The sequence below is a fragment of the Phyllostomus discolor genome, chromosome 1 (genome assembly GCF_004126475.2).
Source record: "Phyllostomus discolor isolate MPI-MPIP mPhyDis1 chromosome 1, mPhyDis1.pri.v3, whole genome shotgun sequence".
NCBI lineage: Eukaryota > Metazoa > Chordata > Mammalia > Chiroptera > Phyllostomidae > Phyllostomus > Phyllostomus discolor.
In genome coordinates, this window is record NC_040903.2 from 131,305,407 (window position 1) to 131,320,047 (window position 14,641).

At 40.0% G+C, this 14,641-nt stretch overlaps 1 protein-coding gene across 4 annotated transcripts in view; it reads left to right on the plus strand.

The window, feature by feature from the left end:
• The window catches only part of SLC25A21 (solute carrier family 25 member 21), a 483,365-nt gene that overhangs the window by 337,899 nt on the left and 130,825 nt on the right, over positions 1–14,641 (plus strand). For 3 of the 4 annotated variants that reach the window (XM_028506740.2, XM_036029122.1, XM_036029120.1), the window contains exon 3: positions 6,056–6,139. The exons of the other annotated variant lie outside the window; for it this stretch is intronic. In XM_028506740.2, coding sequence (XP_028362541.2) covers positions 6,056–6,139 — 84 coding nt within the window. The remainder of the gene's footprint in view (positions 1–6,055; positions 6,140–14,641) is intronic. 4 annotated transcript variants of the gene reach the window in all.

Below are 14,641 nucleotides of genomic sequence, written 5' to 3' on the forward strand. Positions count from 1 at the left end.
CCTAGACTCTCTATTTAATATTTGTATTCTGCCATAGTTTATAATTATTTACAAACACGTCCCTGCCACCCACCTGTTTGTTCCCTTCTACAGGGTAAGGTCTGCAGTTTATTCACATTTGGGTTCCCCAAACTCTTCACCTTGCCCCTTCTGCAGATGGGGACCTCAGGGCATGTTGGGACAGACCTGTGTGTCTGGACCTGTGGACTGAGCCCTCCCAGCGTGTCGGGGCTCTCGTTTTCCCTGCGCCAAGGCAGTGTTCTGTGGATTAGCATTATAATTTGAAGTAAAACAAAAACCCATAGCTAACTTTTTTCTAACTACCATTCACATTCACCAGGCACTTAAAATTGGAATAATAAAACTACAGACATAGAGAAATGTTAAAAGGAAATCTTTCCTTCCAGCACTTGCTTTAAAAAAAAAACCTGTCAGAATCCTCTCCGAAGCCAGCGGCCTGTTCTCCGCACCATCCGACTGGGCTGTCTGCAGGGACGCAGGGGCCGTGGCCCTGCTCCCTTCAGTCCGCGGTCAGCCTTTCGTGGGAACAGGGGCTGCTTCTTTTGGGGAAGCCTCCCTGGTGACTTTTCAGAGTTCAGAAAACAAATCTCGTGGTGGGAATTTTTCTAAAGATGAGCTTTCTGAAGTCTTTTCCCAACGTGTGTGAGGTAGGTGTGTACACCTAAATTTCAAACCCTTAGACGTGTCTTTGCATGTTCAGTCTGACTTTGGCCATGCTCAATCAACCAGCAAGAAAACAAACATATTTCTTAGGAGTAGCGTCTTATTTGGCAAGATAGACTAATTACAGTGAATTAAAATCTTTATTTAATCTTGCTACAGTTATACTTTTAATGTGTTCTGTAATTGCAAACCTTTAGTCTGCTAATCTCTGATTCATTAGTGGGTTTCTTAAGTGTTTGTTAAGGAGCACATGTAACATTCTGGTAATTACTAGTAATCTTTGTTCATATCACATTTACAAAGATCTCTGCAGGGAGTTTCATTAGGCTCATCGCCTCTTATTATCAGTGTACGATTTTTATTAGCAGTCTCCACCCCCATAAAATGTGGAATTTGGGGCTTTACAAAACAAAAATGAAAACTCTTCTCTCTTTTGGCTAACAAACTCAAATATTAAGTCTGCGTGTCACTATCCTTTCAAAATCACAGTGTCCTCTAATGTCTGCTGTCCTTTTTTACAGCTAGAAGAAAGGCAAGGGGAGATTACATGACAAATCTCACCAGTGTTTACTGTTTATTGGTGGCCACTTTGGAGTTAGAGCTGGTGACTCCTAGTCAGTGTTGCCCTTCCCCACAGTGCCTCCTCACCTCCATTGACACAAAGGTGTTATTTTTATGAAGCCCAGTGCATTATGGTAACATAAAATTCCACTCAGAAAAAAACAGTGCCATTTAGGACTGTCTTGGTAGTAAAGGTCCCCTGCATCCCCACCCTAAACAAAACCAAATCTGCCTACCTCATCTTTGATCACCGAAATCCCTTTAACAGGGACAGGTCCTGAGAAACAGTATATCAAATTAAAAACCACAAGGAGGATAAACGATTGATGTGAGTGCTTTTCTGAGTGCAAGGTTGAATAGAGGAAGGTAGGACAGAGTACAAAAATACTTTTGAACTGGAAAATGATCCATAAACGATGCTAGAAATAAACTTCACCTATCTTACTGCTTTACTTGAGATTAGTGACGGTGTCAAAAGGATGGCATGGGCTGGCTTTTGCCCCTTGTCCCCACCCCCCAAATAGCCATCAGTTCCCTACAGTAAAGCAGCACAAAAAAAGTCGTATGATCTAAAGAAAAAGCAGAGTGCACACTATCCAAATACAGCTTCAGGACAAATCTCATTACCTACCCTAATCTGATTTTTGCAACTCAATTGCTGCCCTTCATACGAATATATAAATTTTGTGCGTGCGTGTGTATGTGTGTGTGTGTAGGTTCTAAAGCCTTTCCTCCCAAAAACAGACTCCATTAGACATAAATATTTTTAAAGAAGATGATAGATTACAAAATTACTTTGTAATTTTGGAATTCTCAAGCAACCTCATCCTATGGCTTTGAAGGCAGCAATGCTATCTTATTTCTTACAGACATGTCTTTCTTGTGGCTGTATCTTAAGAAGTGCTCTGGTGAGCTGAACACTTAAAGTGGCACTTCTGATTGTGCCGAGAGTCAGCAGCAGACTAGTTTAAAATTGGGTATCACTGACCAAGTGAGGTCAGTGGGAAATGCCGCAGTCATGGTTCTTGACCAGTGTAGAGAAAGCTGTTTTAGTGAGTGAGATCATTCTTTGGCTTTTAAAAATACACTTTTGTGAATGTTAAGCAGTCCTTCCTTGCCCCAGAAGGGCAGTCCCTTCCATCTGGAAGGTGTGCAGTGCTCTGGCCCCTGGTGTCTTGGCTGACGGGATGCCTGGCTCCTGGGCAGTGGGGTGGAGGGTTTGAGCCGCACTCCTTTCCCCTGTGTTTTGTTTTGACCGGATGTTAGGCACTGAATATTTCTCAAGTGTTATATTTCATTGTCCAATTTTCCAGTTTGGCAGGAAATTTTCCTTCTAATAAAAGAAGTTACTCAGACGGAGATTCCAGATATGTCTAAGCTGCTTTTATTGGGACAATGGAAAGGTCCAACCTTTTCTTCTAAGTACAATCAAGAGTCATACAGCTTTGCGTTTGTATTTCCATAATTTTACAAAGAGTTGAATTACGTAAGTGGAAAATTGTCTCCTCAAGCATAGAGAGAATTTGTTAACACAGAATGTAGCTTGGAAAATGCTGATGTAAAACTTCAATCCAAGAGAGAAACCTTTTAAGTTGCTGAAATGTAGTGGAGAGGAAGAAGGAAATTGCTGTTCTACATGATTGACCAAAATACACTGTAATTATATCAACTTAAAACAGATCCCTTAGAAGAACTGATAACTCTGTGATCAGAATAAGTCACATGAACTGGAACGAAATGCCGCATGTACCCTCTCTGCAAAGTGTAGACACGCAGTATGTGTGATGTGCAATCGAAGAGACAGCTGTTCCTGCCTTAGCCTATTTAATGGGACCTCCAGCTGCTTTAGCAGTAAAGAATGGTGGGGAGACCTTACTGAGGAATTAGCATTTACCATGCCGGCTCATCTCCTTGCATTGCTTGACAAGGCAGTTTCGGACTCTCCTCATGTAATGCTATTTTGATGTTGCCACTCCTGTTTGTAATTAACATAGCATCACTCATCAGGCAGTCAGCTTCTGAATAGGACGCTTCTCAAGGATTCCACCGGCTGTCTTTGTTGCCTGTTCTAACATGGGTGGGTAACATAACTGAGCCACGTAACTGAGAGAAGGCCATGCAGAGTTAGCTGAAGTACTTCGCTGAGGAACAGGAAAAAGTCAAATGACCTATGTCGGGCTTTGACTTTTATCTCACAAATACCCTCCTCAGAACCTCTCAGGTCTGCACTCACTCTGAGTAACTGGATGGCACCGGTGGAGGGCTGTATCATCTGTTCTGAAGGGGGCTCAGGAGGCTGCTCTGGTGGGGATTTTTCTCTTCACTTCCCCTGAAAGCACATCTTCCTCACTGGACTTTGTTTCTCTCATTTCCCCACTGCAGTGCCTCCTCCGGGCTTACACTTTTGTGTCTCTGAACCCTACAGGACCAGCTCAAATCCCTTCTTCCTGAAACCCTGCCCAGTCCTCTGCAGAAAGCAGTAATTACTTCCTCTGGTGAACACCTGGGTGATGTGTTGCTGATGCCCCGTAACATCTCTCGCTATTTTCCCTTATATTGTTGTTACCTTTTATCATTTATTTATGTATTGAGTTTCTTGAGAAACAATGTCCTAGGTTTTTGTAAAACCTGTGACATCTTATTTCACATGGCAAATATTTTTTAAATACATGGTAATTTGGATGAAAAGCATCTAGAAAGGAATTTAATAGAGGTAAATGAACTTAATAAAAATTATTGTAGCTATTATGAGAAAAATCTATAAGCATATAATGCTTTTATAGTATGTAAAACTATTTTAAGTTATTTTCTTGAAAGAATAGTTAGAGAAGAATCTTGGACTTCCCAACTAGACATAAGAAAATGTTTCAAACTCAGCAATGACTATAGATTACAGATATGCAAATGCAGAAATGAAGATTGTATTATTTCAACTACATGCCATAATCCAGAAATATGAAACATGGTCCATCTACCTGACCAGCAAATCACATTCTGGATTCTAGATAGGACTGCTTACTGTGTCTTCTGGGCCAGTGATGATACACACACCAAATGCAACTCCGAATCGAGATTAGTTTAAATGAGTTAGCTGATCTGGTCGTATCTACTGATAAGCTCCATGAAATTTAAATTTTAGAGGTGTAGCTCTTGCCTAGAAATGAACCTTCTAAAACTGACCATGCTGATAGAGCTACAAGTCTGATAAACAAAACCATTGTGAGGATGAATGCCTAGGACATTTTAGGTGTTGACGACAGTAGCCCGTCTTGGGCTGCAGAATATTACTTGCTGGGTTGAAGAGGATCAAAAGCAGCTCACACTGAATGTATCAGTTTTTAAAAGCCTATCTATTAAAAAAGGGATTACAAACAAATACATCCCTCTCGTTACATTTTTGTTGCCACCATTCATAGTCTAACATCATTATCTTCACCTAGACTGTTGGGTTGCTTTCACATTCTGCCCTCTATACTCTCATTCTAATCCACCCAATCAGCAGTAAGTAGTTTAGGGGATTCCTATGTGCTGAGTACTCTGCTGGAAGACTTACCTCCCTCATTTCAGAATGGCTAGTCTCCTAAACAATCACATTCAACAACTCTCCACTTCACAAAATCAAATGTAAGTCAATCCCCCTTTCCAATCTTATTTTGTACTTGTTTCATTTGTATGCCCAACTGCTTCAATCAGAGTAAATCATTCACTCTTTTCTGTGATATATGTGTCAGTTCTCAGCATAATTCCCCGGGGTCTAGAACTACAAAATAAATCACTCTTAGAGGCTGTGTTCCTATCATAAATCCAACAGTCTGAGAAAAACATCTCAAAGTAGACAATATTAGAGATGCTTTTGAAAATTCTTTTTCAAAATGCTTGGTAAAATTGTGGAGAAAAGTACAGAAGGGGTACAGGCCTTAATTCAGAATTGGAACGAGGAAGTTAAGCACAAGGAGGAGGCAGACTACAGAAACCCCAAAACAGAGGACAGCTGGGGTGGCAGGAAATGAAAACACCTGTCATAAATCTCTTTAGAAACAAACCCCAGGGTAGAATACAAAACGAAGTTAGGACCCTCATACTTGAAAACTTCCATATTTTGAAGTTTAGAGTTCTGAGATCCATGACCATACACAAAAAGAAAGGAAAAGAACTTAGCATTCTAGAATGGGACATACTTGCTTTGGGCACCAACTGTCTGTAGAGCATTGTACTTCTGTAAAGGCCCCAGTAGCCTGAACTACCCACAGTGGCCAGTTCCACGTCATGAAATGGTGAGAGTGAGATATATCACAGCACAGCGCCAACTCCTGCCCTCAGCACAGGCTCCTGTCTGCCAGAAAGACGCCAAATTCACAGTCAGGATCGAAGTGGCCATATCAGCTGCTCTGTATTTTTAACTTTTGTATTAAATTGCCATCAAGGAGCACTAATTAAGATAAAAAATAGAGCTTTGTTTCATGTGCATCTTCAGATTTCTGAACTGTACATTAACACAATCTATGACATCTGTGTATGCTTTTTACAAAAGCAAAAAAGCATAAATGCCTCTGGGTGCATCTGTCTGGCTGAGAAACAGATGGGGAAAAAACTCTTTCTACAGTTTCTATTAAAGTTCAGAGAAATATAATTTTATAGGTTACAAAAATAAGGTAAAGGCTATATAAAAATAAATCAATGAAATCTATAGCAAAAAAGAATATTTTGGATTAATCTATAAAAGCTGAGTTTCCTCAGACTTTGAAAAATGAGAAAACCATTTGACAAAGTCCTTAACTTGGATTCTTTTTTTGTTTGATTTTGTTTTTAGGTTCCAAATCCAGAGATGTTCAACTGATCCAAACAGTTATAAAAGCTTAGGAGACAGCTTTCTAACAATTTTCCGAAGTGAAGGGTATGTATGGTTCTTCATATATAGATTCTATGTTGATCTAGGCATTTAAATATATTACTACATGACACATTTTCTCATTTTGAATGGGATATTTTCCTAGTCTTATTAGAGAAAAATAAGGGATGCCTTCCTACTTTTTTGTGTTGTTCTTGACAATATAATCAAAAATTAATATGTATACAATAGAAAATACCACAAAAATATATTAATGATCAGTTTGATGACTAGAGAGGACAATCTCTAATTTGTTCCATGAAGACTTTTTAGAGTGCTCAATACCTAGGATTATGTATGTGTGACAGTTCTTCACTTTTATTCTTAATGCTATTGCCCAAATGTGTTCCCTGTTTGCATTGTGGTTTATGAACTGATCTATGTCAGAAATTGATGTGCCAAATTCCTCACCCTAGTTGACAAAAAAAATAAGTAGAATATTTTGATTTTATAAGCTAAAATTATCTCTGATGTATAGATTCAGTTGAAGACTTCATCCAGCATAATCTTCCAATGGATGTTAGATTTACCTTTTGGTTTAAGTTGTTTTCATAAGAGAATTGGTTGAAAATAATTATACAAAAATGATAACAGTGATAATAACTAGCAAGTATATTTAGCCTCACTATGTAACTAGCAAGTATATTTAGCCTCACTATGTCTCCTTATTACTCTGTGGGGTAAGTTCTGTTAGAATCCATTCCAGGTGGACAGGTGAAGAAACCAAGGCTCAGAGAAGCTGGTAACTTTCACACATCCAGTGTGGGTGGTGGAGCTGGGACGCAAATCTTGGTCTGCCTGACCCTGGAGCCCACGCTCCTGCCTGCGGTGGTTCACCACATCTCTTGGCAGATTGGGCTGTGGATATTGTTCTGAGAAAGTGTTTATTTTAGTGAAATATATATTGTGGACATCTTTACATTACAACAGCATGGTAATTTATTTATCTACCTGCTGTAATTTATTAAATTAATCCTTTTCTCGGACCATTAGATTGTTTTCAGATTTTCACTATTATAAAGAGCAATGCAATGAGCATTCTTACATTAGTTTTGCATGTTTGTGTACATATGTATATACTTATATAAAATGAAGTTATGGGTTTACAGGATTTGATGTTACCAAATTATCTTCTAAAAAGTACATAATGATTTTATACCCTTAGTATTTGAGAGTTCTCATTGTTCACAACCTCTCAAACACTGGACATTACCAACCATTATTTGGTATATGTCGCTCACTTGCATCTCTTGTTTATAGTCTAATAAGTGAAAAATGAAACTATCTTAATATTATTCCTGTGGCCAAATGCAGGTTCTGCTGCCCACCGCTACCCAAGCCAATGCTTGAGAGGCAGGTGCTGATGTAAAGGAAAGTGGTTTCTTCAGGTGCCAATACCTGGAAGGTGTGGGACTCATGCCTCAAAGCCCATGTCCCTGGGGAGATAGAAGACTCATGTTTCAAAGCCCAACATCTCCCCATCTCAATGGAGGCTGAGGTTTTTATGAGGAGGGAGAGGGGAATAGAACAAAGAGATCAGGGCAGGAGGTTACCAAGTGCAGACCAACACTGTCCATTCCTATAAGTCAAGTGATGGCACGATGTGCACCATCCTGGTTTAATCATCCTGACTTTACATCATCCGGGCTCCACAGTGGCAGGCCAGCAAATCTCCTGGAGCTGGGATGCCTGAAGGTCAGAGTTTGTACCTTTGAAGGTAGTTCCTAGGATTCTTACACAAACATGCTATTTATCTACAAGCTACTAGTCAGAGTCAGCACGTACAGAAACAATGTCAAAAGCATGGTGCAGTGGGTTACAATGTCCCACTGTTACATTCCTTCAATGTAATTGGAATTGAGCATACTTTTATATAATAATATCATAAAGTATCATTTCTTTTATGAATTGCTTATTTGTGTCCTTTGCCTACTTTTTCATAGGTTAATTTTTTTAATTGATTTGTAGGAGTTTAGTACCATATATTGTTGTAGGTGCTAATCTTTTGATTCTTATATAGAATTCAAATATTTTCCTAGCTCGTCATTTGTCTTACAACTACAGTGTCTTGCACCTTTCAGAAGTTTGTATTTTTTGAAGATTGTGATTTTGTGATTATATGTCTGTTTTCCTTTGTACTGTCTGATCTTGATGTCACATTTAAAAATATACATATTTTCTTCTGGTACTTTTTACATTTAAATATTTAATTCATATAAGAATTTTTCCATGTGCAGTATGATAGATAGGAATTTAGTTTTATTTTCACTGGTTAGTCAATTGCCCAAATTCCACTTGTTGAAAATTCTTCCTTTACACACTAAATGGAAATGCTAGCTTTTTCACGTATTAAACTTTCACGTACGTCATCTAATCTTTCTATTTTTTCCCCATTTCCTGTTCTGTCTCATTAATTATCAGTTTCTAAGCCAATATCATAACTGTGTTTATTAGTTTACCTTTAGAGTATTTTGAGAAACATCATGGCGCGCAGAGCCCTTCTAATACGGCCGTCCCTCTTCTCCGGCTCATCTCTGACACACAGCCCTGCTTTAGGGATGGCAGACGTCTCGGCCCCTGGGCTCTCACACTCTTGTGGCTGTGTGTGCTGTTCCCTGTCCCTGGAGGACCAACCTCCTAATCCACACAGGAAATGACTGCTGTTCACTCCAGGGTGCCTTCCCATTTCACCCTGTCTGACCATCTGCCACATGCTTTCTTTATGAGTCTTTCTTTCTATATATGCATATGCTATATAAAGTATAGTATGCATCGCCCTGATTTATTGTGCTCGTTTTGTCTCCCCTCCCACACCCCAAGTACACATTTCCCTAAGGGCCGTGTCTCATTTAGCTCTGTACTCCTGAGGCCTCTATTTGGCACTGACTAGAGATACTCAGTAAGTGTGTGCTGACCAAATGAATGAATGTCATCACAACAACATCAGAATGATGCAAAATGAAATGGAGATGATAGTTCTTGCTGAAGTTATGATAATGGTCTGGATGCCTGATTAAAGATTTTAAGCTCACCTAGTGACATAGGATTAGCAAGTTCTTGCCATTACACGGGCAACGTGACGCCTAAGTGCCATACATTGGTAGTGTACCTGTTTTATAACAATCAGGATCAAAGCATGTTCATTTTACCCAAAACGTACATGAAGAAGTCATAGCGTGTTATGTAATCTGTAAACGCGTCCCTTTGCATTAAAACAGTAGTGTCAGCAAAGCCAAGTCCTGTAAGCTGTAACAGATCTCTGAGTTGGATGTGGGAGTTCCTTAGCCAGGCTCTTCATTTCATGTGTGTTTTAGGAGGAATTTGATGTTTCTGCTTTGATATCAAGTAATGTAACAAACATACGGTATGTGTGGTCCTTGCATAGTAAAATTGGCCTTTTCCTAGACTGGACATATAATTGCTTCTATAGCAAATTGACATTCTTTCTGTACTGCCTTTAGATCTGGGCATGCAGTTAGTCAAAAGCCAGAATGCTCTACTCTTAGAGATGGAAATATTTGGAAAAGAAAAAAGCTGCCTGTTATTTTTGATATAGAGTGAGAGCATTTCATTGTCTTGGGTTAAAAAAGAAAAGAAAAACTTTTAACACATACCGTGTTGAATTTTTTTCCTAGTAAAAACGGCTACTTTTTTTTTTCTTATTTACCTTTTAGACTAAGTACACTCTGCTTTCAAAGATGTTCACAGAGGCCAGTTTGGTCTGCAGTCTGCAAGAAGGACAGCACCAGTCAACTTGACTATTAGCATATTTAGGAGAATACATACCTCCTGGTTTTTCCTACCTCCCTCAAGTTAAAGGTTTTGAAAGCTAGTCCTTTTCTTCTGTTTGAAAACATTAAACTCTGGTAAGCCACAAAATTTCCACAGATATCCTATTTCCCCTCTGTAAGAACGTGAAGTGGTAGTTCTTGGAGATGCAATTCCTCACCTCTCTGTGAAGAATTCACATTTCCAAAAGACAATAGCTAAACCACATGGGTCCAAAATCTTTTACTGGTTCTAAAATTCTTTTTCTTTGTACTTTCATTAAAGACATAGTTTGTAAACCCAGCTTTAACAGAGCTGAAATTAATTTAAGTCAAAAATATATACCTTCCAAATTCTGAGTAAGCATTTCTATAATATGAAATCATCATATTTAGTTAACTTTTATCAAAGAGGCCATCACTGTTTTTTTTAAAAAAAGAAGAGAGAACTCAAAGGAAAGGAATTTGTCACTGTTGAGAGCACCTCAATGTCACCATGATCCTTTTTTTAAAAAGTTTGTTGATTTGAGAGAGAGGGAGAGAAACATCCACGTGGGAGAGAAACGCTGATTGGTTGCCTGCCGTATACGCCCCAACCAGGGATCAAACCTGCAACCTAGGTGTGTGCCCTGCCTGGAAATCAAACCCCAACCTTTTGGCTTATAGGACGATGCTCCAACCAACTGAGCCACACAGGCCAGGGCAACACCAGGATTCTTCATCTTTCTCTGGTTTGACAAAAATAAACTAACAGGTCCATCTACTGTAATTGTGAGCCCAGAAAGACACTGAGATTTAGCTTAGTTGATTAACTGCCTTTAAAACTGATAAAGTTAATTTTTTACTCTCCTAACGAAAAGCAGCTGGTAACTCTGTTTGCCATGTGTTCACGCATCATGCCTCACTCCGTTTGTGCAGAGGACCTCATGGGCCTGTTCATAGTCTCTTTCATACTCGTCCTCCCTTTAAAGGTAGTGATTGAGATGTTTGCCGATGGGTGAGGGGATTGTAAATATGCTAGGAAAAACTGGGACTGCCCACCCCCTTTCTCTTCCTCCCCTAAAAGTGCCTAGAAAAAAAGGCATTAAAAATAACTGAAGGTATTTTGGTGTATAAGTAAAGAGGAAAAACTAATATTTATTTCTTCAGTGCACAGGCACTATTCTAGGGACCTTCTCATTCATTATTCTCAAGACCACACTGTTCTCAACACAACACAGCATCATTCTGTCTGTCTTCTGTATGAGGTAACGGCAGGTTTGAGAAGTCAAATAACTTGCTCAAAGTCACCCAGGTGTTTGTGGCGTACCACGCTCTTTCCATTATACATACTACCTTTCACTGAACACCACATTTTGTTGTTATTTGTTGAATGTAAAGAACACAGTGTGGAAGTAGTGGTTGGAAACCTCTAATTTTTAAATATGTTTGCTGTATACCTTCCCTCAAATCCTGTAGCAATTTATAGTAGCTTTATGTTCTCCTTCAAGTGAAGCCTGAAAACTCTAAGAGACCAGTATACAAGGTCTGTTCCGAAGGTATCCAGCCATGTACTATAAAAAAATAGAGATACTTATTAAAGAAGATACAAGCTATAAGAAACATTGTACATAGGACAGTGACTCCTCAGTCCCCTTCAAAGTAGGCACTTTGGGACCTCACACAGTTCTTTCATTTGCCATCAGCTGCCCTGTTGTATTTTCCTGAATATCACCGATGGTCTTAAATCTCTTCCTTTTCAAAGGTGAGTTTAGTTTGGGGAAAAACCAGAAGTCACAGGGTGCCAAATCTGGAATGTAGGGGAGCTGAGTCACCAGGGTGATTTGATGTTTTGCCAAAAAACTCTGCACAAGACATGATGCATGAGTAGGTGTGTTGTCGTGATGAAACTGCCAATCTGAATCATCCTTCTGAATCATCAGAATAGTTTCCGCGGACAAATGTTCAAGCTTAAAGCAAAATCTGATGCAGATTCATTGCTCTATTTGCTCAGTCATTTTGGATAAGATGGCCACACAGTACACATACTCACTCAGTGGCATCTACCGCCCCCACTGACTAGTACAGTTAAGTTATCATTGTTCACACATGCACATTCCAGTCCACTCTCCTTGGCTGACAGGTTACATCACTGTTGCAAAAACCATCCTCATTATATTAACAATGGCAGGACTTTTTCCGGCCACTGTTAATATGTTCAGTCAACCAAATCTTGTTGATTCTGAGGCAGTACCACAAACCTCTAACAACTGAAGTCAATCCAGTTGTTGCCCTATGCCTTGCAGACAGCTCCATGTCTCGGAAAAGTGTATGGTTTTCCATCAGTCTACTCTCATCCTGCATGCTCCTTGGTTTTCTTATGAGAAAAATTCTTGGGCATTGCTTTGCCCAGGGCAAATAACTAGGAAACGACTAGGTCAGATTAAACTTAGTTTCAAATGAGAAACATGTTGATTGCTGGTGCCTTCAGAAATACAGTCTTCTTCGGAAAGTAGAAACTATGTGGTTGCATTTGGGGTGCATTTGAACTGTGCTCTGTTTCACGATTTGTTTTCTGTAACCACTGATGCTGCCCCAAGTATCATCTTACAATCAGACCACTTGGTGATTATAATATTTTCTAGTTAAATGACATTTAAGGCCTTGTTTTATGAGCTCCAGCATAATTGGCTAATTTGGTAAACTCCAGATGTGTGAGATAATGTGCCACTCGTTTAAGTGCCTTTCAGACAGCATGAATGGCACAGCCGCAGGAGGTATAATCACTCCCTCTTGTTTTCATTAAGAACGGCAATGAGTGGCTTTTGACACAGACAAAGGAAGTGGGGTGTCTACAGCTCAAAATCAACAACAACCTGGTAAAATTTGGACATTTTCTTTTTACAGGTGAACTCATTCCAAGATCTTGGGCTTAATTTGGTCTTAGTGGGTCTACTTTTTAAAAAGTGGCTTATGCCATCTAACATGGCCAGGTGATTTTGAAAACCACCCTGAGAATAAAAAAGACTTCTGAAAATAGAAAGACCTGTCCCTGTAGAAACTCCCCTGAGGAAAGCAGTCTCTGGAAACTGTCCCTCACTCTCACCTGGACGTGGGGACAAGCATGGGTTTGAAGAGACAGTGGAGGAGCATGGATTGGGTCTTTGAGCAATCAGCGGCTTCACCACGTAAACCAAGTTTCAACCTCACAGGGCCCCATAGTTGCTGCTGCTTTTTCCTTCTTCTTTCTACCCTCTTCATCATCCAACAGAAACCAGCTCATCTACCCAGCATTGCCAAACTGCAGTGGGCACGTGGTTCTCAGCACCACTGTTCTCTGGATCCTGGGGCCTGTCCCTCTGATCTGCCCGCAGACCCAGTGGAGTTCACACACAGCTGAGACACTGGTCGCTGTGGGTTCACTGCGCCTTAACCAATGCAGTTTTCACGTAGACGAGACTGCAGAATGTACCCCAGGCCCGAAACAGATCATCTGTGGTGCAGATTGAGTGTGTGTAGATCACCCAGTGCTGACTGGGTTTGCCCAAGTGAATTCATTCCCTGCTGGGGGCTGGGGGCCAGGTGTGCGCCACGTCTGTCGTGAGCTTCCTGGTGCCCTGAGCACCTTATCTCCCTTTTGTTTTACCAAAGAGGCCCTTCCTGGAACCCACTGGACTTCCCTTAAGTGCTCCTTTGTTTTGCTTTGTTCCCAGCTGTATTGCGATCTAATCGACATATAATACTGTATAACTTTAAGGTGTGCAATGTGATTGATGATTTGATACAAATATATTTTGAGATATGATTACCACCACAGGGTTAGTTAACACCTCCATCACCTCACATAATTACCGTGTATGTATGTGTGTGTGGTGAGAATATTTAGGAGCAACATCTCCTAGCAACTTTCACATATACAATAAAGTATTGGTAACTGTAGATCCCTGCTCCTTTGTTTTGGGGGAGGAGAAGGAGGAAAGCAGAAAGTCCCAGCTGCTCCTGCTCTTACACTACAGAGTTCAGCCCTGGCCTGTCTGAGCTTTGGATAATGGCAAAGTGTCCTCTTTAGGGATAGAAGAAAGGAAACCAGGAAAAAAAACAACACAGCATGTGAGAGTTTGCAGAATTACTGTAGCAAATCTGTCTGGCAGGTCTTATAAGTACACTGAAGCCATTTCCTCTTCCTAGCCTTCCCTGTTTTAGAAAGAGAAAATAGGTGATCTCAATTCAGTCATGGGCCTACTATTACTTTTCTTAAATAATTGTGATCCTTTAAAAAATGGCTTATCAATGCTTTAGTATAAGGAGGGACCAAAAACTGGAGTTTATTTATAAAAAATTGTGTATTTAGCCCTGGCTGGTGTAGCTCAGTGGATTGAGTGCAGGCCTGTGAACCAAAGAGTCGCAGTTCAATTCCCAGTCAGAGCACATGCCTGGAGTGCGGGCCAGGTCCCCAGTAGGGGGTGTGTGAGAGGCAACCACACATTGAAGTTTCTCTCCCTCTCTTTCTCCTTCCCTTCCCCTCTCTCTAAAAATAAATAAATAAAATCTTTAAAAAATTGTGTATTCTTACACGTTTAAATTTTAGTCACCTTCAAAGTAATCTCCATTTGATGCAATATACCTATCAAGACATCTTTTTCCACTGCTCAAAACCGGTTTTGAACTCATCAATTTTTATGTGTTTTAGTGTTTCTGCCATTTTTTGTTTCACCTCTTCCACATCAGCAAACCATTTCCCTCTGAGAACTTTTTTTATCTG